Source organism: Rhinolophus sinicus, chromosome 1 (assembly GCF_057876585.1).
Source record: "Rhinolophus sinicus isolate RSI-liver-muscle chromosome 1, RSI-T2T, whole genome shotgun sequence".
Taxonomy (NCBI): Eukaryota; Metazoa; Chordata; class Mammalia; order Chiroptera; family Rhinolophidae; genus Rhinolophus; species Rhinolophus sinicus.
The window spans coordinates 146,133,123-146,157,103 of NC_142501.1; the positions used below are offsets into that span (position 1 = coordinate 146,133,123).

Consider the following 23,981-nt stretch of genomic DNA (forward strand, 5'->3'; position numbering starts at 1 on the left):
TTTCTATTGATTTGTAACTTGGCCTTGAGTTTGACCCTGGCCTTCATGTCATGATAATTTGGGTCACTCTGAATATGCCATCTCTTGAACAAGGGCCTCTGCTAATTTTAAATGAACACAGCTGCCAATTTGCCATTCTTCTATTTGCATCACAATATGTGGGAATAAATTCACCATTAATAAAACATTTCCAGTAAGCAGTCAGATTGATGAAATGAAGGACATTTATCCAATAAGTTTAAAAAGAGATGTTTCATTTTTGCCTTTTTGGACACAGGAAGGGGAAAGAAAAAAGTTCATGTTTTTGAAGGCTTTGATAAAGGCCAGAATTATTCCCTGAGCTAAAGCATCTAAAAAAGCCATGGAAATCTATGTAATTTTACTAACAATTGTCACCCCAATACATTTTTAAAAATTAAAAAAAAAGATGATGTAATACAGAATTGTACACCTGAAATCTATGTAATTTTACTAACAATTGTCACCCCAATAAATTTAAAAAATTTTAAAAAAGAATAAAAAAAATTAAAAAGCCATGCACATTAAAAAAAGAAAAGAAGAAAATAGAATAATGAAAGTTACAAAAAGAGAATGAATATAGAAAAGTTTGTACCAGGTCTCGAAAAGTTTCCTTCTCTTTCTTTTTTTCCTTCCTTACTTTATGCATTTCTTTCTCTATTTGGTTCAATGAAAAGTAATACTTCTCAAGTTTGATTCATGGAGAGGGCTTGCATGTGATAGTAAGCAGTAATCATACCCTTTGATGGTTAAGCACCTTAGGGCCTTCATGCCATCTTGCTTCTGATGCTGCATTAATTATTAATGTATTGTTTGGATATAGGGAAACAAGGCTTCTACTGAGGAGTAGACCAGAAGAGTTGGAAGTCTGGAAGCTCTGTCATCAGAGAAACACATGAACAGACTTAAAAGCAAACGAACTGGGAATGGAGGAGGAGTTAGGGAAGTCTCACTAGATGGGTGTTTGAGCTTGCTGTTTTCACCGTGTAGAATGTTCCTCCCCCTACTTTCCATGATTGGATAATCATCTCCTGTAAGAAGTTTCTAAACATTCTTAGTTAGGAACTAACTCTCTACTCTGAATCCCACCTAGTACTTGCTGCTACCTCTGTTATAACACTAGTAATACTCTGATTTATCAAGATAAGCTTAGTCAGGGCCTTGAATATCACACTAAGAAATTTAAGGGAGCCAATACATTTCTGAGGACTGGAGTGATTTAAAGTAGCAAAGGCAGACTAAGGAGGCAGTTGTGGTACAAATAGAAGGGAAGGGGTGCATGAAACTCTCTTAGCATATTACTGTGTGCCAGGTATTATGCAGTTACCCCATAAAACGTGGAAGCCAGGTTTCTCTGACACGTGGTCACCAGGCAGCCTCCAAGTCTTCACCACCTTCTTTACCATCTGTAATCTGGGGGTAATTGCTCCACTGAAATCGTGCTTTGAAGGCTCAGCAATGACTCGCTTCCTGCTACGTCTAGGGACTTGTTTCATCAGTCCTCATTCGGTTTTGAGCCCACTACCTTCCTGAAACATTTTCTTCTCACAACCCACGAACTGACTGTATTTTCCTCGCCTACCGTTTAAAATTTGGAGTGCATTTTTACCGTTCAAGCATAAAATGATGCTTAATTAGTTAAGGGTGTCTATGGGTGGAGACTTGAGCTTCTGGAGGCTATTTTCGAGCACTTTAGACTTAAAAGCCGGGTGACAATAGTTCTCAAAGAGAACGGTCAAAACCTGCAGATTTTTCTTTTAACAGGTCTATTCTTATGCATGCACGCCAAAGCTAGGGGCTAAACTTTTCTGTTGTTTGTTTATGAAAGAAGTCATAACTCTTTTTAACCTAAGGGCAAGAGTGAGGGGCTGGGCGGATTACATGAGGCTACCCTTCAACGTGCCCCCAGCCCAGCCCCCGCCCAGCTCTAACCGCATCGCCACGGGGCGGGGCGCGCCAGACGGCCACGCGCGCGGGCGGTGGAGTGGGCGTGTCCTGCGGGCGCGCGCGGGCGGAGGAGGGGGCGTGTCCCGCGGGCGGCGGCGGCGCGGGCCGGGTGCGCAGCTCAGCCTCCTGTGCTGGAATGTGCGGCTCCCGCGAGCTCGCGGCGCAGCAGCACAGCAAGCGCCGCCGAGGCCCCGGGCCCCAGACCCCGGCGGCAGCAGCCCAGACGGCAGGGCCAGAGCCGGCGGCTTGAGCACTCTCTGCAGCCCCACTCCTGGGCCTTCGCGGGCCTTGACGGCCCCGGCGCCCAACTTTTCCACCTACCCCCTCCCCTCCCCGAAACTCCAGCAACAAAGAAAAGTAGTCGGAGAAGGAGCGGCGACGCTGGGTCCCCAGCTCCTCCTCGCCAGGAGGGCCGGTAAGCGCAGCGGGGGGCTTGGGTTTGGGTCGGGGTGGGGGAGGGCCGGCCGGGCGGCAGAGGCTGCGGCGGTGCCCGCGGGAGGGGGAGGGCGCGGAAGGACGCGGAACGAGGCGCTGTCCAGGGCTGATTTGCAGATACTGTTGCTCTGGCGGCAGCGGCCGCGCCGGGCGGGGGCGAGCGGCCGAGCGGGATCGGGTTACACCAGCTTGGGCCGGGGGCGTCCTTGGGGAGCGGCGCGGTGCCACGACCCCCTCCCCAGGCGAAGCCGGGCCACCGCCTCCGCGCGGGCCTCGATGCCCCTCGGAGTCAGGTCCTGAGGCCAAGGAGCTGAGCTGCTTGGGGCCGTAGTCCTGAAACTTCCTCCTAGTCCTCCTGCTGCTCCCAGGTCCCGTCGCAGCCCCTCGCCTGCTCGCGGCCCTCCCGTCCCCCTCCCTCTCCCTCTCGCCGGAAGGCGCCGTTGAGTGCGGCCGGGCGGGTTGAGTCAGCCCCGGGGCCCAGGCGGTTCCGCCAATGGGGCTGGACAGCGATTTCAGCGCTCGGGCGGTTCCATCGTCGCGGCCCTCCGCGCCCCGCCACCTTGCTGCCGGAGTTGGCGGGGCTGGGGCTCGCGTCCCGCGGGGCGCCGTGGGGGAGTGAGTTCGCAAACTTCCGGGGCGCGAGGGGGCGGTCGGCGCGCGTGGGGGGCCCCCTCAGTCGCTCGGGGCCGGACGCCTCCGGAGGGCGCCCGCGGAGCCTCCCCGGCCCTCTGCGGAGGGCGAGCTCAGGGACGGTGAGAGGAGCCGGGACGCCGGCGACGCGGTAACTTTCCTCCCTCTTCCCAGACGCGGGCCCGCGGGCCAGGGAGGGGGCAGCCTGAACTGGGGAAGACTTGGTCTGGCCCAACGGCGCCTCGAGTTGTCCCCCCTTGCTTTTTTTAGTGTTGGGGAGCACAGGGAAAGCTTCAGGACGAGTGTTGGGGCAACTCCTGTGAATTGGTGTGTGATTGTGTGCCCTGAGCGGGCCGAGCCGAGAGGAAGCGAGAGCGCCCGAGTTTGCAAAGAGCTGCTTTGTGTTTGGTATTTTGAGAAAATGGCCGAATGCCTATTTCAGTCAGGAATGCCGCCGCCGAGGCAGGCGCTGGTGGCAGCAGCACATAGGAATTCGTGCTACACGTTGGGCTCTCGGGCTACGCGTGGACAGTCTTCGTAACAAACGTTAAAATTCCCTTAGGGATGGTAGTTAGGGTTTGAGGGATTATTAGAAAAGTCGATGTTGAGTAAATTATCCAGTAGCCTGGGCTGTTGAGTATTGGGACAGCGTTTGCCCTCGGTTGTGATGGCATTTGATTCTAACTTTTGTTGGTACGTATAACTCAACCGGTTTGTGCACTTCAGTGAAACGGATTATTTTTTGTATTTTGGGCTTAACTTTATTATTAACTTTTTAGTACTTGCCACTGATTTTGTTTTTTTCTTATTTGCAAGAGAACACCTACTTTGAGAATAGCACCTTTTAGGTTGGAAAGGAACCTGGTTAAGACGATTGAAAAAAAAAGCCCAACATCTTTTCAAGAAGGTGATCTTGTAATGGCTTCCACTAGACAAGTAGGCCAAGTCAAGCACAATGCAAGAAAGTTGCTGGTTGTGTAATTGAGTTGAATGATTATTTAATTAGGGAGTTTGAAAGATTCTTTATTTTCATTTGTGACGTTTTGAATACACCAGGATTCCTTTATCACAGGAAAAAAGGTCTGTAATTTTTTTCCTTTTCAACTCAGCAGAAAATAAGAAATTAAGAAATTAACTTTTTCACATTAGTTTACTCCTATGGAATTAGTTGAGTTAATGTGAAATTCAGTTCAGTTGACCAATTATTACAGGCTTCTACTTTTCCAGACATGTTTGTCTGGTTTTTGGATTTCTCCCCTTTTTGATTCAGACCAATAAACTGTTGAAGGAGGCTAGCAGTTTACTATTCATGTGTTGAATTTTAAAAATAATTTTAATTAACATTAAAAACGAAGGTTACTGATTTTTTTCTTTTTTTTCTTTTTGCATCAGAAAAATTAAAAGTACTTGAAGGGAAGCATGCCAGTGGTAGAACTAATTGATAGATGAATTATATCAAAACAATGGATAGAAATTTTTCATAGGGGTAATATAAATTTTCTTGGTGATGTAATAAGGAGAATTCAGAATTGCAAAAACATTTTAAAGTCTTAGTCTTAGTAGTTAATGAAGCTCATTGAGTTTAAAGATTATATTGGAAAAGTATTTTTTAAAAGTGATGAAGAATTACAGTGATGTGTTGGTTTTAGACCAGTAAAAACTGTTTAAACTGCTACTTTTTGTCTGTTGTGTTTTGAATTCAGAATACAGTTATGGCCACCCAGGTAATGGGGCAGTCATCTGGAGGAGGAGGACTGTTCAACGGCAGTGGCAATATTGGCATGGCCTTGCCTAATGACATGTATGACTTGCATGACCTCTCCAAAGCTGAACTGGCTGCGCCTCAGCTTATCATGTTAGCAAATGTGGCGTTAACAGGAGAAGTAAATGGCAGCTGCTGTGATTACCTGGTTGGCGAAGAAAGACAGATGGCAGAATTGATGCCAGTTGGGGATAACAACTTTTCAGATAGTGATGGAGAAGGACTTGAGGAATCACCTGAAATAAAAGGTGAACCCAATGGACTGGAAAACATGGGACTGGAAAGTTTGGAACTCAGTGTTGCAGAACCACAGCCTGTGTTTGAGGTTTCAGCTGCCCCAGAAATTTACAACTCGAATAAAGATCTTCCTCCTGAAACACCCGGAACAGAGGACAAATGCAAGAACTTGAAGACCAAACCCTTTCGCTGTAAGCCATGCCAGTATGAAGCAGAATCTGAAGAACAGTTTGTGCATCACATCAGAGTTCATAGTGCCAAGAAATTTTTTGTGGAAGAAAGTGCAGAGAAACAAGCAAAAGCCAGGGAATCTGGCTCTTCCACTGCAGAAGAGGGAGATTTCTCCAAGGGCCCCATTCGCTGTGACCGCTGTGGCTACAATACCAATCGATATGATCACTATACTGCTCACCTGAAACACCACACCAGAGCTGGGGATAATGAGCGAGTCTACAAGTGCATCATTTGCACATACACCACAGTAAGCGAATATCACTGGAGAAAACACTTGAGAAACCATTTTCCAAGGAAAGTATACACATGTGGAAAATGCAACTATTTTTCAGACAGAAAAAACAATTATGTTCAGCATGTTCGAACTCATACAGGTAAGAGGACCTTTGTTATCCATATAAGTTCGACTCCCGGTAGTTAATTGAGCGGGTAGTTAAAAATAGTGCTAAAAAAGAAGACTCTGGGTTCAAATCCTGGTTCCGTTATTTTCTGTCTTTGTGACCTTGGACAAATTTTTTAACCTCTGTGTGCTTCAATTTCTCCATGGGAGTAACAGTATACTATAGGATTAAAGGATTCAGTGAAGGAATACCTGTTAAGCTGAGTGTTATATGGAGGAATATCCAAGAGAAATCAGTGTTCTTCCTAAAATATGTATTCTAACAACTTGGGATGGACCATTTAGCCAAATTAGAGTACCTTTTTTTTTTTTTTTGGAGATGTATTTAGTTGGCAGTGAATACATCCAAGATGAAGTATAGTTTCCCAAAGGAATTGAGAGCTTAGACAAAAAGAAAAAGTCCAATGATTAACCCTTGTGTAACTCCATTTAACAGAAGCCTCAGACTATTTAAAACATTTGACTTGTAATGAATTCCTAAATGGAACAACTGAACTTGTCTCCAAAACATAGAAATTTGAGATGTTAGTTTTAAAAAGATTGGTGGGATTACCACACTTGAAACCATTTTCCTAAGAAAACAAACATATGTGGAATATGCAACTATTTTTCAGCCAAAAAACAATGTTCAGCATGTTCGAAAGCACACAAGAGGACTGTTCTAATTTATAAGTGCCCTCTATCAAAAACATGGACCAACCTTAAAAATATGAAAAATTTCAAACATCTCAGAAGTAAAGAGAATGCTACACTGCACCAATATCATCTATACTCGTTACCAATATTTTGTCACATTTGGCAATTCATTTTTTAAAATAACAGCTTTATTGAGATATCCCACTACCACACAATTTATCCATTTGAAGTTACAGTTCAAAGGTTTTAGTATATTCGTAGGATTGTGCAGCCATCAATACTATCAATTTTAAGACATCTTCACGCCCAAAAGAAACCCCTATCAGTGGTGGGTAGCTCCCCGTTACTCTCCAACACCTCTTAGTTATTCATTTTTAAATTGACTTTTCAAATCTTTGTAATTGGGGGGGGGGGGTCTCATTTTTTTTCAGAGAAATGTTTGTAACTATTGGTAATTAATTTTCACATTTATATTACATTTTCCTGGTAAGAGTTGGTACTTTGGAGGACTGATGACTGGTCTGAACAAAATAGATAAAATAATCTAGTACTGTACTCTTTGGATCACAAGTGAAAAGGGGCCATAGGATGCTGCTATGGGATGCTGTTTGGATCAGGTCCCTTTTGCAGGCAGGAGTTGTCGCTCTGTAGGACTGAGCCCCACAGGTAAAGTGGGACACAGTGGGGAGGGAAACTGATAATTGCTTTGTTGACTGACGTAGTAGACTTAAAACTTGCAGGTAAAATTCCATTACAAGAAAGACTTCTAAGCCCCAGCAGATGGCTCCAGTATTTAAAGCTTTAAATCTAGTCGCATGAAAGAATTTGTAGTCCCTTTGGAATTTCTTGTGACCTGTGATTTATCTCCATGCTTTGAAACCATTTTATTTCAAAAGTAAAGAAATTCAAACATTACAAAAATACATAGTCTAGGAAACAAAAGTTATTTGGGAATCCTACCCCATTAATCACTTAACAGTTTAAGCTCAACAAGTTGTTAGACTAAACTAACCTTACAATTCTTAAAACTAATTCCAAATACCACATATACTTCAACCATATTCACTTAACATTTCATATTCATTTAACATTTTTTGAAAACCTTGGGGCCTAATTTAGAATTGGCTATAATGTAGAGCTTTCAGGTAACTAGGACATGTGGTAAAGTGCTTTTATGTGTACACCTTGATGAAGTCTTACAAATACATATACTGATAATCACCAGGTAAGTCAATCAACATAGAGAAAACTACCAGCATCCCAGTGCCTTTGTTGTATTAAATTTTGAAATTTGGTAACTTCACCAAACAATTTAAAATTTTCCCCAAAAAACAAAATGTTTTCAATAATAAATCTAAATTTTCGAGTTAAGAACATTTTTAGAAGGAAAAAAGAAAAGAAAAATGGAGACAACTGGAAAAATTTCAGTATTGGTGTGTATTTCCAGGTTTGTTTTTTGTGTTTTGTTTTTTAAAATAAAGGAACTCTACTTTTTGCCGTTTCTTAATTTTTTCTATGATAGTGGTATTTTTATCTAGTTACAGTCTAGGGACTAAGTTTTAATGGCTGTATTTTATACAGTTAACTATACCGTCTATTAACTTTTTCTTCGCACTAATATAAGGTTGATATTTTTCACAATAAGGTTACGATTTACATAGCTAACATTGGTTATATGTATCTCATTTAACATTTTAGTGTTAAACCTATTTGGTCTATGGTTTTAAAATGTTTTTTTAACATTTTATTTTATTATTATTATTTTTAATTTTAATTTTTTTTAGATTTTATTGGGGAAGCGGAACAAGACTTTATTGGGGAACAGTGTATACTTCCAGGACTTTTTTCCAAGTCAAGTTGTTCTTTCAGTCTTAGTTGTGGAGGGTGCCGTTCAGCTTCAAGTTGTCCTTTCCATCTTAGTTGTGGAGGGCGCAGCTCAGCTCCAGGTCCAGTTGCCGTTACTAGTTGCCAGGGGCGCAGCCCACCATCCCTTGCAGGAGTTGTACAGGCAACCTTGTGGTTGAGAGGACGCACTCCAACCAACTGAGCCATCCGGGAGCTCAGCTGCAGCTCAGCTCAAGGTGCTGTGTTCAATTTTAGTTGCAGGGGGCGCTGCCCACCATCCCTTGCGGGAGTCAAGGAATCGAACTGGCAACCTTGTGGTTGAGAGCCCACTGGCCCATGTGGGAATCGAACCTGCAGCCTTCGGAGTTAGGAGCATGGAGCTCTAACTGCCTGAGCCACCGGGCCGGCCCTAAAAATGTTTTTTAAAAGCTATTTCCCCCTATTACCTTATTTGAGATTTTGCAAAAACACCCCCATTTTAAAACAATTTGTTGTATAAATTCGAAGGATAATATTTTGATTATATAAATTCTGAATATCTGGTATTAAATGCATGGTTCCGAAAATTGTATTTATGGAAAAGTAAATTAATCTAGTATTGGAGTGGAGATAAGAAATGATAGCGGAATCACTTATTTATCATTTCTCATTAGGTAGTCTAGTTTTCAGTCACTTATAATAATTGTTTTTTTCTGAATGACCAATGTTAAATTCTTCTATCCTGTGTGAATCTTCTGAACAATCCATCGAAGAAAACAGGGTACATGATAGTAGACCTTGTTTACTGAGATGAAAACTTCAGGCTTAGGTTTGAAAGCCTGAAGTTCTGTGCCCAAGGTCACATACAACTGAGTTTCAAAATTCCTAATCTCGCTTTATGAGTAATCATCATGATGGGGGCTGAGGATTATTTTAATTTGTGTCTTCAATCAAAAGATTTAAAGTTTTGTGGTTTAGATATTTAACCAGTTCACAAATTGTACTTTAAAAGATGACATTTTTGCTGGTATGTATGACTGAAAAATCACTTGTTTCCCCCTCCTTTTCTTCCACTTCTCCCCCACTCCTTTTCAAGCTGTTGTTTCTCAGTCTAGGTGTATAGGACACAGCTCCCTGGCCGGTGCTGGTATTAAGAGCCTTGAGCTTTCCCCCGGGCTGACAGAGTGAGTCTGTCGCCAGTCTCATATCTCGCCGGTGCTCACCATGGCTGCTCACAATGGCTGCCGGCCACTTATGCTGGCCACCTTCTGCTTACGGTAGCCCATGGCAGCCCACTCATGCCAACCTCCGGCTGCTCACAGCCGCCCAGCTCCAGGGAGAGCTGTTGTTCACAGTCTTAGCTGTAGAGGGCGCGGCTCACTGGTCCATGTGGAAATCGAACCAGCGTCCATGGTGTTAGGAGCACGGTGCTCCAACCACCTGGGCCACGGGGCTGGCCCCACTTAAGTTTTGTAGAGTATTTATGCCTATAGCATAGAATTGCACAGGTAGAAGCTATCTATTCTGCTATAAAGAATTTAAAAGTAAATTATCCTTAATTGATTTTTTATGTTAATCTGTAATAGTATTTAATTTTTCTTTTATTAACTTTTGTTTATAACAACTTAGTTGAGATACAATTTGCATACCGTACAATTTATTAATACTATGGATTGGCCTGTTTCGGACATTTCATATATATAGAATAATACAGTATGTGGTTCCATATGCTGCCTTCTTTCACTTAGCATGTTTTCAAGGTTCATCCGTGTTGTGTGTACATTATTTTCTCTTTAATTATCAAATAATGTCTTGTATGGGTACACAGCATTTTGTTTATCCATTCATCAGTTAATGGATATTTGGATTGTTTCCACTTTTTGGCTATTATGAAGAATGCTATGAGCATTTCAACATACAAGTTTTTGTGTGGACAGAAGTTATTTTCTCCCTTGGGTATATACCTAGGAGTGGAATTGCTAGGCCAAATGGTAACTATGTTTAATCATTTGAGGAACTGCCAAATTGTTTTCCAAAGTGGCTGCAGTATTTCACAATCTCAGCAGTGTATAAGGGTTCCAGTTTTTCCCCCTCTTAACCAGTACCTGTTAACATCTGTCATTTTGATAATAGCTGGCCTATGGGGTGTGAAGTCTTCGTCTCCTGTCATTTTGATTTGCATTTCCCTCATGGCTGCTAATGATAGGGTTCATCTTTTCATATGCTTATTGGATTCATTTGTGGATTTTCTTTACAGAACTACATTTAACATTTTAAAAACTTAAAATTCTTCCAGGTTGAAGTAGTCATTCTGCTATGAGCTATTTCCAGCTAATCTGTAGCTACCAGCAAATTACAGCTGAATTGTTACTAGGAACACATTTCCTACTCATCACCACATTCTTTTTCCTTTTTTTGTTACGTCTTTTCTTTTCCTTGTGTCATTTTATTACACACATCTGTTACTTTGTCTTACTATACAGACAAAATAATAAGTAATATTTATTGAGGGCTTTGTGTGCCAGGCACTGTGTTAAATGCTCTGCATATATAATCTTAATTTAAATTCTCATACTTCTAGGAAGTGAAGGTACTGTTACTTTCATAGATGCAGAAACTTGCCCAAGGTCATAATTATTATCTTGTGTCCAAAGACTAGATGAAACAAATTGTCAAGCTTTTTTTTTAAAAATATGTTTTGTGGTTGACAACCCACGCCCCAAAAGAAAAGACACATTTCCTGCCTTTGAATCTTAAATTCTTTAGTACTAAAATTGGCCTCTCGTCTTTAGTTTCTCTCAGTCCCTATGGCTTTATGAGTAAAATTTGTTTTGACACTGGCCTATTTTATAAAAATTGTATCTATCACTTGAAATTTTTAGCTTAAAGCAACAAAATCCCCACTCAGAAGCATTCTTTCTTTACACTAACAATTTCAAATGGTAGTTTTATCGTTTATAAGGATTAAAAAAATTACTCAAGCCATCAGAAAATTTAGGTAGATTTTTCTTTAAAGGATAATTCTAATTTTTTTTTAAAAGAATGCCCCTTGATACCTTATGAAAATAATTTCTCATTTTTTACTCTTTAATGTAATAAGAAGTAGCATTACTGTGAAAATTAAAAGGGCTGTGCGAATTGAGAAAGCCAATGAATGTTCAGCTAAGTTGAAATTATGTAGTTATGTGAATTCTGAATTAAATCATTTACATTTATTTCTTTCTAAATTTTTTTTATTGGGGAATATTGGGGAACGGTGTGTTTCTTCAGGGCCCATCAGCTCCAAGTCGTCCTTCAATCTAGTTACGGAGGATGCAGCTCAGCTCCAAGTCCAGTCGTTGTTTTCAATCTTAGTTGCAGGGGGTGCAGGCCACCATCCCATGTGGGAATTGAACCGGCAACCCTGTTGTTATCACCTTGCGTACGGCGGGGTTTAAATCCCTCTTGAAGATTCTCGTGATCCGTATGCAACGTGTTAAGAGCTTACGCTCTAACCAAGTGAGCCATATGGCTGCCCCCTAAATCATTTACATTTCTAATACATGATATAAATTGACTATTTTTCCAGGAATAGGAAAAAAGATTGTTGTGAGAAATTGATTATTGTATATATTAGCGAGAATTATATTGCCTTATTTTATCATATTTAAACAGTAATCATTATATTTTTGCAGGAGAACGCCCATATAAATGTGAACTTTGTCCTTACTCAAGTTCTCAGAAGACTCATCTAACTAGACATATGCGTACTCATTCAGGTTGGTAAGAAATGAACTTTTTTATCATTTTATAAGGAAGTTCTTCTGGACCTGGAATTGGGTCATTATTTATGATTACATTTCTTAATATAATTTAAAAATTAGAGTTAAAAATCAGTATTTTATTAGTGTAGAGCTGTATTTAAATGGAGATTCTTAATGGAGTTCATTGGTGGAGCTCCTGAGACTGAATATAAATGTGTGTGTGCATTACTTCCGGAAGGAGGGTCGTTAATTTCATCAGCTCTTCTGCAAGTTCCATGACTAGTAAAAAGTTGAACTGGTATCATAGACCAAGGCTGGTTCATAGTTTTTTTGTTTGTTTGTTTGTTTTTTAAATTTATTGGGGTGACAATTGTTAGTAAAATTACATAGATTTCAGGTGTACAATTCTGTATTACATCATCTATAAATCCCATTGTGTGTTCACCACCCAGAGTCAGTTCTCCTTCCATCACCATATATTTGTGGTTCATAATTTTTGAACAACTCCTACCATCTCACATTCCTTCCCCAACACAGTATGACACCAAGTTTCATAGTGTGTGGTTGCCAAGCTCCAGAGATTCCTTCTTAGCTTCTCAGGTCTTGAAATTTGGGTTTGTTCTCTTTTGAGAGTTGATAGGGCTTCTGAGGGCTGATTTACGAAAGCCAAACTTGAAACAGTGATAATGTAATCCAGGATAGTAATTTATTCACCTATAATAGATAAAATGCAGGAGTATAACAAGTGGGAGATTTCATCTACTCCGGTGAAATAATTAGGATCACCAACCAGAATTGGTCCCCATTGTCAAGATATGTACATAGGTGAACAAGTTAAAAAGTAAATATTAGTGTCTTGAATGGATAATTATTTCATTTTGGCCATGATTGACCCTTGGTGAACTGCAATGTTTGATCATCAAAACACTCTCCTTCCAGATTTTGAATGTATATGTTCACCTGTGGGGAGACAATGCTAAAATCTTGCTGTTTACACAAATCTATATAAACCTATAAATTGTTTATAAAACAATTACTTTACATCTGTACTGTCCTATTGGGTCACCACTAGCCACATGTGGTTATTGAACTTGTGAAATGTGGCTGATTGGAATTGAGATATATAAACCACTAGAATTCAAACAGTATGAAGAAAATGTTAATTTCTATTTTAAAAATATTGATTACATATTGAAATGATACTGGGTATATTGGATTAAATAGTAAAATTAATTTTACCTGTTATTTTTAATAGCTACTAGAAAACTTATATATATTGCTTGCATTTTATTTCTATTCAGCTGTCCTAAGTCAGTGTGATGAGTAAGACTTGAGTATAGTATAGATTTTGATTTCAGTAGCTATAAGGGGGTCACATTAGGTATGCTTGCTAGCCTTTATTGACCCATGTTAATCCACTTTCAGTGTATCTTCTACATCTCCTAAGCTATTGTGTTGGGTCACTTAACCAGAACCTGATTATATTACTTTTGGGTGCTTCCCACTTTTATTTTCTGAGGGTAACTTGGATGCTGTCTCAAAGGGTAGATATTATGTCCTGTTGATGGCTATGCTCTAGCCCTTAAATAAAAGTTAAGAGCTTTGTATGAGTTAACTCATTTTAGTCTTCATAACTATCCTGTAATGTACGAGTATAAGTTCTATTATCCCCATTTTACAAGTGGGGAAACTAAGGTATTGAAGAAACCCACCTTCTGGATTAGTCTTACTACTTTCTCATGGCGTCATTTACTTTTTCCTCTGTTCCTGTGCTTTGTATTATTTGTATACTGGAAATTAAATGCTTGATACTTTGTGATGTTTCATTTGATGTCATATTTGGTTGACCGGTTATTAGTGTTGCTGGGTCACAGGATTAGAATGAGTTGTATTTTTTTCATTGAATTTATAAGTATCTATGGTGTTTTACACTAGTCAGTAATCTTTGTCTGAACAATTTTGAGTTTGGTAAACTGTTGTCTTTTGAATTTTATTTTTTAAAGATTTTCAATAGTTGCTGTTTGTTAACAGTACAGCAAGACTTTTAAGTCTCTTAAATAATGAGTAATAGCTACTATTTCTTGTATGCATGCTGGGATTTGTTATCTCTAATCTTAGTACTCCAAAAATACTTAATCCCAGTTTGTAGATTAGAATACATGTTTAGAGAGGATAAATGCTTTATGTAAGGTTGTCATGTTTCCAAATTAGAAGAGCTAGGATTTGGCCTTAGACTCCCCCACTCTCCCACTTTCAGTTATCAACAGTGTTAAAAAGAACATTATGGCTCAGAGCTACAGCATAATGAAATTGGAACCACAGTGTATTGAGAGAGCAGAACCATTGTCTTTTATTGGATGCCAAGAGTTTGAGTTGCAACAGGAAACAAACATGGTTAGTTTATTTTGTGTATGAGTGTGCTGAATTATTTTCAGCAGATACTATGTTTTAATACTTTTAATAGATGTTACTGATAATACTTGGAATAAAGTGAAACTAAGTTAGGTCAAATTGGGGAGATAATGTTTCTGATTGGGTTGCATGAATATCTTGGGTGTCTTGTCTATAGTCTGGAGTCTAATCTAGATCACCTTGGGCATTTTGGTTCCTCGCTCATATGAATGTTATTTTATGGAAGAGAAGAATGTGCTCAGTCTCTTATTTCTGGAAGGGATTAGCCTCTGCTGAGTTGGTACATTTAGCTACACTGAGGAAGAGATTGGTTTATAAGGCAAAACTACCTTGGTTATTTACTTGGAGCACTTCTATCCACAGGGTAGGTCTTCACAGGCCAAGTAAGGAAGGGATCAGAATGTGGGTTTGGTGAAAAAGAAAATTGGATATTGGTGAAAATACAGACACAACTAACCTAATCTGGTGTTATTCTCTATTTTATTGGTGTTTCTACCTAATGGTCATAGAGTATCCTCACCTGGGTAGTCCTAGAGACACTGACATTATCCTCAGCTCTCCCTTTCCTGTTCTCAGTGGGGATGCTTCCGTTTCATCCTGGATGAGATTATTTTGTACTGGATGAAATACATATACCGTGTTTCCCTGAAAAGAAGACCTAACTGGAAAATAAGCCCTAGTATGATTTTTCAGGATGACATCCCCTGAACATAAGCCCTAATGTGTCTTTTGGAGCAAAAATTAATATAAGACCCGGTCTTATTTTCAGGGAAACACGGTAGTTTGCATTTGCCATTATGATATTTTTGTGTATATTACAATGGCTAGTTCTCCATCCTGCTAGCGTACGAGTTTGTTTTCAGTAATTTCCAATCATGAGCATAATGGATGTTTGTTAAAGGGAATTGAAAACTTGCCAAGTTCCACCTCCATTTATTACTTTTTAAGATAGAAAATTTTGTTATTCAGCAATGACTGTATTTTCCTTTCACCAAATATTTGAGTCTTGTGGAGGCAGTATTTTAATAGCTGGGCTTATTTGAAAGATTTTATGGTTTGAGACTCTGTGAATTCTAGAATAATTTTTTAAAGCTATTTTATTGAAGTTTAATTTGCACACATGAGATACACACATCTTAAGTAGACTGCTGCTCAGTGACCTTATGTATGTTTTCACCTATTTGACTACCACCCAGATGAAGACATGGAACATCTCTGCCACCCTCAGAACAGTTTCCTCTTTACCTTTTCCAGTCAGTATCCCTATAGTCTTCCCCCTACAAATTCTCTTACTTCTCCTATCAGAAAGAACATTATTCTATTCTGTAAAATGTTTTTGAGATTTATCCCATGTTGTATTATCAGAACTTTGTTTTTATTGCTATAAGCAGTAATCAATTGTGTGCCCCTATTTATTCTTTAATTAGAAATTTCCCTTGCTGTTCTTTCTGGATGATTCTTCTGCCCCCACTCGGGTTCAAGCCGTTGTTTCTCAGTCTAGTTGTGTAGGACACAACTCCCTGGCCCATGCTGGTATTAGGAGCCTTGCGTTCCCCTCCTCTCCCGCCCCGCTGAGGCAGTCAGTCGCCAGTCGTCTGCTCACGGCAGCTCTTGCCGGTCACTCATGCTGGCTGCTGGTCACTCACGCTGGCTGCTGGTCACTCACGCTGGCCACCGGCTGCTCCTAGCGGCTCTCGGTAGCCCACGGCAGCACTCTGCAGCCCGTGGCAGCACACAGCAACCCACGCCAACCTCCGGCGGCTCATGGCAGCCCAGCTCCAGGGAGAGCTGTTGTTCACAATCTTAGCTGTAGAGGGTGCAGCTCACTGGCCCATGTGGGAATTGAACCTGCGACCTCAGCATTAGGAGCGTGGTGCTCCAGCCACCTGGTGCACCAACCACCTGAGCCACCTGGCTGGCCCTCTGGATGATTCTTGACAAGAACATGGGAAGCTTGTAAAAAAAAATCTTTTCCCTTTTGAATTTGCCTTACACCTGTAAATTAATTTGGGAAGAATAAAATGGACATTTATAAAGATGAAAAACATAGGTAAATATTACTAGAATTGGAAAAGGGAGTTAAGTTAAAAACCATTGGTACAGGGCAAAAGGATTTACATTTAGCTAGGTACTCTAAACTGACATTTTGATGAATAGATAGTCTATGTAATACAAGCAAGATTTTATGGCAATAAAATGAAAATTGGGAGAGGGGAATGAATGGAGCAAGTAAATTATGCCATCAGATTTTAAATAAGTTCATACATCCTCCCATTCCCTGACCATTTCATAGGTGGAAGCTTGTACCTTGATTGATTCCTGCTCTGTAAATACCCTCATTCACTAGGGATTTTAAAATGGTGCTATTTTCATTAAAATTATTTTATTAGTCCCCTTTATTTTCATAAGGAGACAAACTCCATCAGCTGTTTATTTACTCAGAAGTAGGGTTTATATAGAAACACAGGATAAACGTGTGACTCCCTCCCACACTTTTTTTTAAAACCCATACTAAAAATTAAGCAGGTCATTGTAAAAGTGATGAATTACAGGTAATGCATATGGACTGCCTGGCTATCTTCCCCATACTAAGTGTTTGATATGGATTAGATTATTTACAGCTCACAACACTCAAGAATATTTTACAGGTGAGGAAATTGAGCCTTAGGGAGTTTTCAGTACCTTGTTCAAGATCTCACAGTAAGTTGCAAAGCCCATATTTGATCCTCCAGATAGTCTTACTCCAGAACAAGTTCTTCACTATTATGCCACCTGTCTGTCTCTATTCTGTGTATAAGTTAACCAGATGTTTGTCTGCATTGAAGTCATTCACTGGAGACGACAAGATGAAGTACTAATAGAGCAATGTATCATTTATGAATCTGTTAGTGAACTGACATGGGAAAGAGTTGTTGTCCAGTTAGCTAGCTGCATACCTTGATAAGTACTTGTTTTTGTGTCTTTTATCATCAGACATTTTTTAATTGTGTAAAGCTTACCATCTACATGGTTTTACTTAATGTCTGAGTAGTTTTATTTAATGAAAATAAGATTTGATATGAATTTGAGACTGTTTGAGAGATGAATTTTCATAAATGTCAATTTCCATTTTTCTACTATGCATTCCAATGGACCAGTGGGGTATGGATACCACTTGGTAATATTTACTAGAGTGTGATCTAGATGGGTATGTATTCAGGTAGAATGTGTTACTCTTATTATGCTTTTAATTTGGGGGTGGGGGTTGTTCTGGTTCTGTATGTACCTGTGATTTTGACTTTGTTTGCTTATTTTACATACCATATCTATTTGTATGCCCCTTCTCATTTGTCTAGTTTCTTTGTCCATATATGTTTTAGAAGAAGGTGGGGGGAAATCAAGAAAAGTTTTCTGACTTGGCTATATTTTTGCTTTAAAATAGCAACTTTGGCATTGGAAAACTTTGCTGAATGAAGCTTGACTCAGTTCTTATCAAAATGGATAAAAGGGTTAAATTGAAAGAAAAAGCCCTTTGCTCCCTGGAACTAAAGCAGTGTTTTAAAACTTGTCCTGAAGGTATGGGAGAGTAGCTTAGAGTATAAGATACATTTATTTGAAGTCTCAAGATTTATTTTAAAAATATGTGAATTTTATATTCCATTTCATTGTATGTTTGGTTTAACTAAACATAAACAGATTTAAAATTATCTTTTCTTCTTTCAGAGCCCTTGCCCCAAAATTACATCCAGATCTCAACTATTATGACTTTGCCAAGTAATTGTGTTACTAGCAAATCTCTGCTCAACAGTCCTTGAGAGCCCTAGCTTGATCAACTTTTTAGATCATGGCTAACTGAGAATTATTTTTTTCATTTGGTTTGAGAATCAATGTCAAGGGAGAGAGAAAAGATATACAAATAAATATGGTAAATGTAAAGTGCATGAAACAGTCTTCAATAGTTTTTATGGGTTTTTTTGTTTACATACATCCAGTTCCTTGTATTTTAATAAAATCATGAATTCATTACTTAATCTATGTCTTTAATGTCTTTTGTTTACCTTAAGGTGAGAAGCCATTTAAATGTGATCAGTGCAGTTATGTGGCCTCTAATCAACATGAAGTAACCCGCCATGCAAGACAGGTTCACAATGGGCCTAAACCTCTTAACTGCCCACACTGTGACTATAAAACAGCAGATAGAAGTAACTTCAAAAAACATGTAGAGCTACATGTTAATCCACGGCAGTTCAATTGTCCTGTATGCGACTATGCAGCTTCCAAGAAGTGTAATCTTCAGTATCATTTCAAATCTAAGCATCCTACATGTCCTAATAAAACAATGGATGTCTCAAAAGTGAAACTAAAGAAAACCAAAAAGCGAGAGGCTGATTTGCCTGATAACAATAATACCAATGAAAAAACAGAAACAGAGCAGACAAAAGTAAAGGGGGATGTGGCTGGAAAGAAAAATGAGAAGTCTGTAAAAGTGGAGAAAAAAGATAATGTTTCAAAAGAGAAAAAGCCTTGTATTAATGCTTCAATCCAAGTGACTACCAGAACTCGCAAATCAGCAATGGAAACTAAAGAGATGGATGTGCATAGTGGGAATAATTCAGAAAAAACCTGCAAAACCAAGAAAAGCAAAAGGAAGATGGAAACTGAAGCCCATTCTTTACAAGAGCCTATTAACGATGAGGAACCTGTGACAAAAAAGAGAAAGAAGACAGAAAGCAAATCCAAAAATAGTCAGGAAATGCCAAAGGGTGACAACAAAGTAGAGGAGAATAAAAAGCAAAATGCTTGCATGAAAAAAAGTACAAAGAAGAAAAACCTGAAAAATAAATCAAGTAAAAAGAGCAGCAAGTCTGCTCAGGGGGAGCCTGCTCAGAGGGAGCGTGCTCACGGGGAGCCTGCTCAGGGAGAGCCTGCTCAGACAGAGCCTCCTCAGACAGAGCTTCCGCCTCCCATGGAGCCTCCTCAGGTGGGGCCTGCTCAGACAGAGCCTCCTCCCATGGAGCTTGTTCAGAAGGAGCCTGTTGAGATGGAGGAGCCTCCTGCTGTGGAGCCTCCTCCTCCTCCTCCTCCTCCTCCTCCTATGGAGCCTTCTTTTCACATGGAACCGAGTCCCAAAAAGTCTCCTCGAAAAGATAATAAAAAGGAAAAGTCTAACATGAATGAAATGGCACGGAAGGAGCAAGTCCTTATTGAAGTTGGCTTAGTGCCTGTTAAAGACAGTCCACTTCTAAAGGAAAGTACAGGTGCACAAGATCTCTTAGCTCCATCATCACCGCTGCCAAAGGAAAACTTAAAAGAAGAGGAATCAAAAGACCAAAAATTATTCACCCAAGGCGAAGAAAATAAAGAAGCTCCTCTTCAAAAAGTAGAAGCAGAAGGGGCAGATAAGAGTCTAGTTGGTCCTGCTCCAGTTATCAAGGAATCTGCCAATATTTCATCCTCTGAACAAAACTTGAATATGCCAGAGGGAGAAACTTTAGATGGTGAACATCAGGCTGACACTAAGCTTTGTGGAATGGATATGGATACTGATGAAAACAAAACAGAGAATCCCCCTGGTAAAGACTCAGCAGTTGAGGAACCAGTTTCGCCCCTGCTTCTTCCCCTACCAATAGAAAAAGGTGAAGCAGTGTCCAAAACTGCTGTGGCATCATCTCCTGTTACCATGGCAATACATGAGTCTCAGGAAATGGATGAAGATGAAGGCATCCACAGTCATGATGGAAGTGACCTAAGTGACAACATGTCAGAGGGTAGTGATGATTCTGGATTGAATGGGGCTCGGCCAATTCCACAAGGAACTAGTAGAAAAAATGCAAAGGAAGCCTTGGTAGTCAAAGTGGCTGAGGGGGATTTTGTTTGTATCTTCTGTGATCGTTCTTTTAGAAAGGAAAAAGATTACAGCAAACACCTCAATCGCCATTTGGTTAATGTATACTTCCTTGAAAAAGCAGCTAAAGGGCAGGAGTAATTAAACTTTGGAAAAGGCTTCAATTCTTAGTTTGTAAGGTTGCTTACATTTTATATTCATTTATAGTAGTAGACAACCTTTTATTTTAAAAATTGCTTTAATTAGTGTCCGATGTTGATTTTTAAGTAGCACTCTTTTCCTTAGGACTCTATAAGTATTGTGTAAATTTTAGCAAATCCAAGGGAGTTAGTGTACTAAACCAGCAGACAGCTAAATCTGTTAGTTTATGCATTTAATTGAAACAAGGAGGCCAAGGTGGTATTTTAGCAGTCTATTGCTTTGTCTAGCCATAACTTGTCAGTTTTCCCCCATGTCTGTCTTCCTGTTTGAGTTTAGTTTATTCTTAGTCCTCGTGTAGCTCTATAAAAATTGGCATACTTAAATAGCAAATTACTTGAAGAATTTGCCTGCTTTATATAAAGTTAGCACTTTAAAATTTTTTTAGATATGAGAAGAGACATTTAAATTGAAGAAAAACTCTCCCAACAATGGACATTGTTTCAGTCCAGGTATTTACTTCCTGAGTTTTGATCAATATTTCTTATTTGTGTATGTTAATCGTCATAAAAACAATGATTTTGGTGTGTTTTTTTATTTTGGTGCTTTAATGGCTTAAGATGTTGCACATTGTTTTTTTGTGTTTTTTTTTAACCTATGCAGTTAAATTTTTCTAGAAATAGCATTTGTGTTGAACGTAACACTTTATACATATATATGCATGTTTATTTTGTCCTCTTTGGAGGGATGCTTTTAGTCTTGTTTGCAAAAGGGCAGTTTTCTTTTTCCTTTGCTGCAATTGTCTTTTTTGCAGAATATTAGTGTGTGAAAGTTTGTGAGCAAATGAAACATGCAGGTTCAATTCATTGATTTTGATTTTCACATCTTATATCTATGCCAGAATCTCTATTTCATGTTATTTATTTTAAATGGATGTAGTAAATTCACAGCTCTCAGTTTGCAGATAAATAAACCACTAGGCTCTATATTGAATGGATTTTTATCTCAAATACCAACCATCAGTAAAATTTTTTGGCCTGTTTTAGTATAGCTATTTCTTAAATGTACAGTCAGATCTTTGAGGAAAAGAGCTGTATAAGTGATATTTCGACACTGCAAACCTGGAATTAGAAGACTTAGTTACTCCTTTAAGCTATACAGAATATCAGTCGTGAGATTCCAAAGCCATAGCAATTATATGGAAAACCTAGGATGAGAAAGATAGTATTGAGTGCTGGTAGACCAGCTACTTCCTATGAATACAATGAAAAAGGCTGGCGAAACTTAAATACAGTCCAGATTTTAAAATCACACTTTCTCAGGGATCTCCACAAACTAGTGGGTTTCCTGGCTGTCCCTGTGACAGCCTCTTTCTACAGGTGAGGCCTCAAATGAATTGCAGCTATTATCCTGGTGTTCCTATGTGGACACTTTGTATGAAAAAGAGTGTGTACTCCCAAACTATTTTGGTAGGTTCTTTGGCCAGATGCCAAAAATATGAAAGAATCCAACAGGATTTTTTTTGTTGATAGTAGTTATTCATTGCAGTAAAAATAAAGTGTGATCCCAATAAGGAATCTTTTGAACAATTTCCTTTTTTCTATTCTGAAATAACCACTTTATATGTCATTGATTTTCTTTTATCTGGTGATCTCTTTGAGGCGCAGGTTTCAGAATTTGGCAGTGCAACATGAAAAAGATTAGGAAAAGCGTTGATGAAGTGTGGGTGGAAAACTTGTTAAAAATCTGAGAGTGAAGTTTAAGTTAAAAGACATTTGAACTTTGAATTGACTGGGAGACCAAAGATTCAAAGAAGATTCTCTCAAGACATGAGGAGTAAGTTGTGTGTTCATGGTGTGTGTTTTGTGTGCATGGATGGGAATTTGTAATTGTTGAATTCTAGGCTCCGACAATCATTGTCAACAGAAGATCAAGCTGCAGATATTTATGTTTTAAAATTTAAATTATAAAGCTAGTTAAATCTTTCTAACAACTAGTTTTAATGTTCATGGATACATATTATGTAAGTTACCTTTTACATTATATATGAAAAGATTCATGTTAAGTACCAATTGGAGATTGTGAATCAGTTTGGGGAAAAGGTTTTTGAGGATTCTTTCATACTACAAAAGAAAAAAATTGACTTCTGGGGAATTGGACTGATTTTCTTATCTAGTATTTTAAGACTAGAATGCTAAAAACAACAACATGAAGGAAATTAAAACCCCTTATTAAATTGATCTGTGAAAACATTGTTACTGGAAATTGAGTAGGACTTGAGGCGTTTCTTCCAGAAAACAAGGACTTGATTGTCAGGCCTATATTAGGTTCTGAACCTTAATGCCATGTATTTGTACTTATTAAAAATTGTTTCAATGAAAAGCATATTAATAATAGGAACTCCTGGTCTAGTTGGGAGTTCTTCCATTTGAAAAAATGTGATATTTGCATGGAACTGTTTGAATCTTTTTGTTTTCTCAGTTTCCCCTCCACTGGATAGAATTAAAGCTAGAATTTTCCCTTTTGATAAAGGAATAAAAAATGAACATGTTATTTGTAAATTGATGTTTAGTAACTAGAGATAAACTTGAAATACTAGAATATGTTATAAGCCTAATCCTAGGTAGTCTTATCAAAATGTATCTCTTAACTATCATTTGAACCTATATTTACATTGTTTTTCAAGATACTTTAAGTTATATTTTTTCCTCTTTTCTGAGCTGCTTTGGGGCTACTTTTTTAAAAAATTGAAGTGTAATGCATAAGGGGCAACAATTTTTGGATAAAGTTTCTGATAACTGGCCTCTTTTCAGAGCTGCTTCTTTGGGGCTTTTTTTTTTTTTTAATTCAAGTGTAATTCACAAGGGGTGAGTTTTTTTGTTTTTTGTTTTTTGAATAAGGCTTCTTAAAACTATGGCTGGATGTTTTGCTCTAGTCTTCCAAGAAGGGCCATTTTATTTTTCAGTCACTTCTGAAGTCATGTGGTCTTGAGCTTTGGGGACTATTTTGCATATGAGCGCTAATACATATTTAAACCCAAGTAGACCTCATCATATGTCACACCATGAATGTTGACAATGGAAGGACTACTTGTATAATTAATACCAGTTCTGGACTGAAAAGCTGGGGAAGAAAAGTAATTTTTTTTTGAGGGGGGAGTAAACGGAAAAGCAGCTTGTGGAGTTTCCTTGTTGACCTCAGCAGATGAACTGAACTGATAGTGTTCATTCAGATTCAGGAAATTATCTGTATCTTGGTTTGTGTAGATTTGCAATCTACATGCAATGTTAACTAAATCAGATAACTTACAGTTTCACATGTGTACATAGGCTCTCCCCACCTTTTTCAGCATATACTAGTTATTGAACTTTGTAAACTGGCATTGAAACATTGCAACAACGTTTTGTTACGCCAATTTTATAATTTTACAGTGCAATACGTGTTATTTTTCAGAGACAAACCAAAGGTTAATTTCTCAAGGTTCTTGCTACCTGCTTTAGCAGCATTTGGTGGAGGATCTTTTATATACATTTGTAATAGATGAAAAAATAAACCAGATTGCAAGTCTTTTTTTTTTTTTTTTTTAATGCTTAAGCCATGTACCAAGATTTTGGTCCAAATTGTGTAGAATAAGTTAAACTTAAATTGCATTCTATTAACCAATATGACTGTATTTCTGTAAGCATAGTTATGTTGAAATAAAGTTTTAAAAAGCATATTATGCCTTTGTTTATTATTGGT

At 38.9% G+C, this 23,981-nt stretch overlaps 1 protein-coding gene across 2 annotated transcripts; it reads left to right on the forward strand.

Moving 5' to 3' along the window:
• The first annotated feature begins 2,035 nt into the window (after window positions 1-2,035).
• Window positions 2,036-23,956, forward strand: REST (RE1 silencing transcription factor). Of its 2 annotated transcripts, none has more exons than XM_019740176.3 (4): window positions 2,036-2,380; window positions 4,734-5,637; window positions 11,798-11,881; window positions 18,322-23,956. In XM_019740176.3, exons 2-4 carry the CDS (start codon window positions 4,743-4,745, stop codon window positions 20,241-20,243), a joined length of 2,901 nt encoding a protein of 966 aa, XP_019595735.3. In that variant the 5' UTR covers window positions 2,036-2,380; window positions 4,734-4,742; the 3' UTR covers window positions 20,244-23,956. The 2 variants fall into 2 exon arrangements, with proteins under 2 accessions (XP_019595735.3, XP_019595736.3); XM_019740177.3 differs by lacking the exon at window positions 2,036-2,380 and adding an exon at window positions 3,027-3,181.
• The last annotated feature ends 25 nt before the right edge of the window (window positions 23,957-23,981 follow it).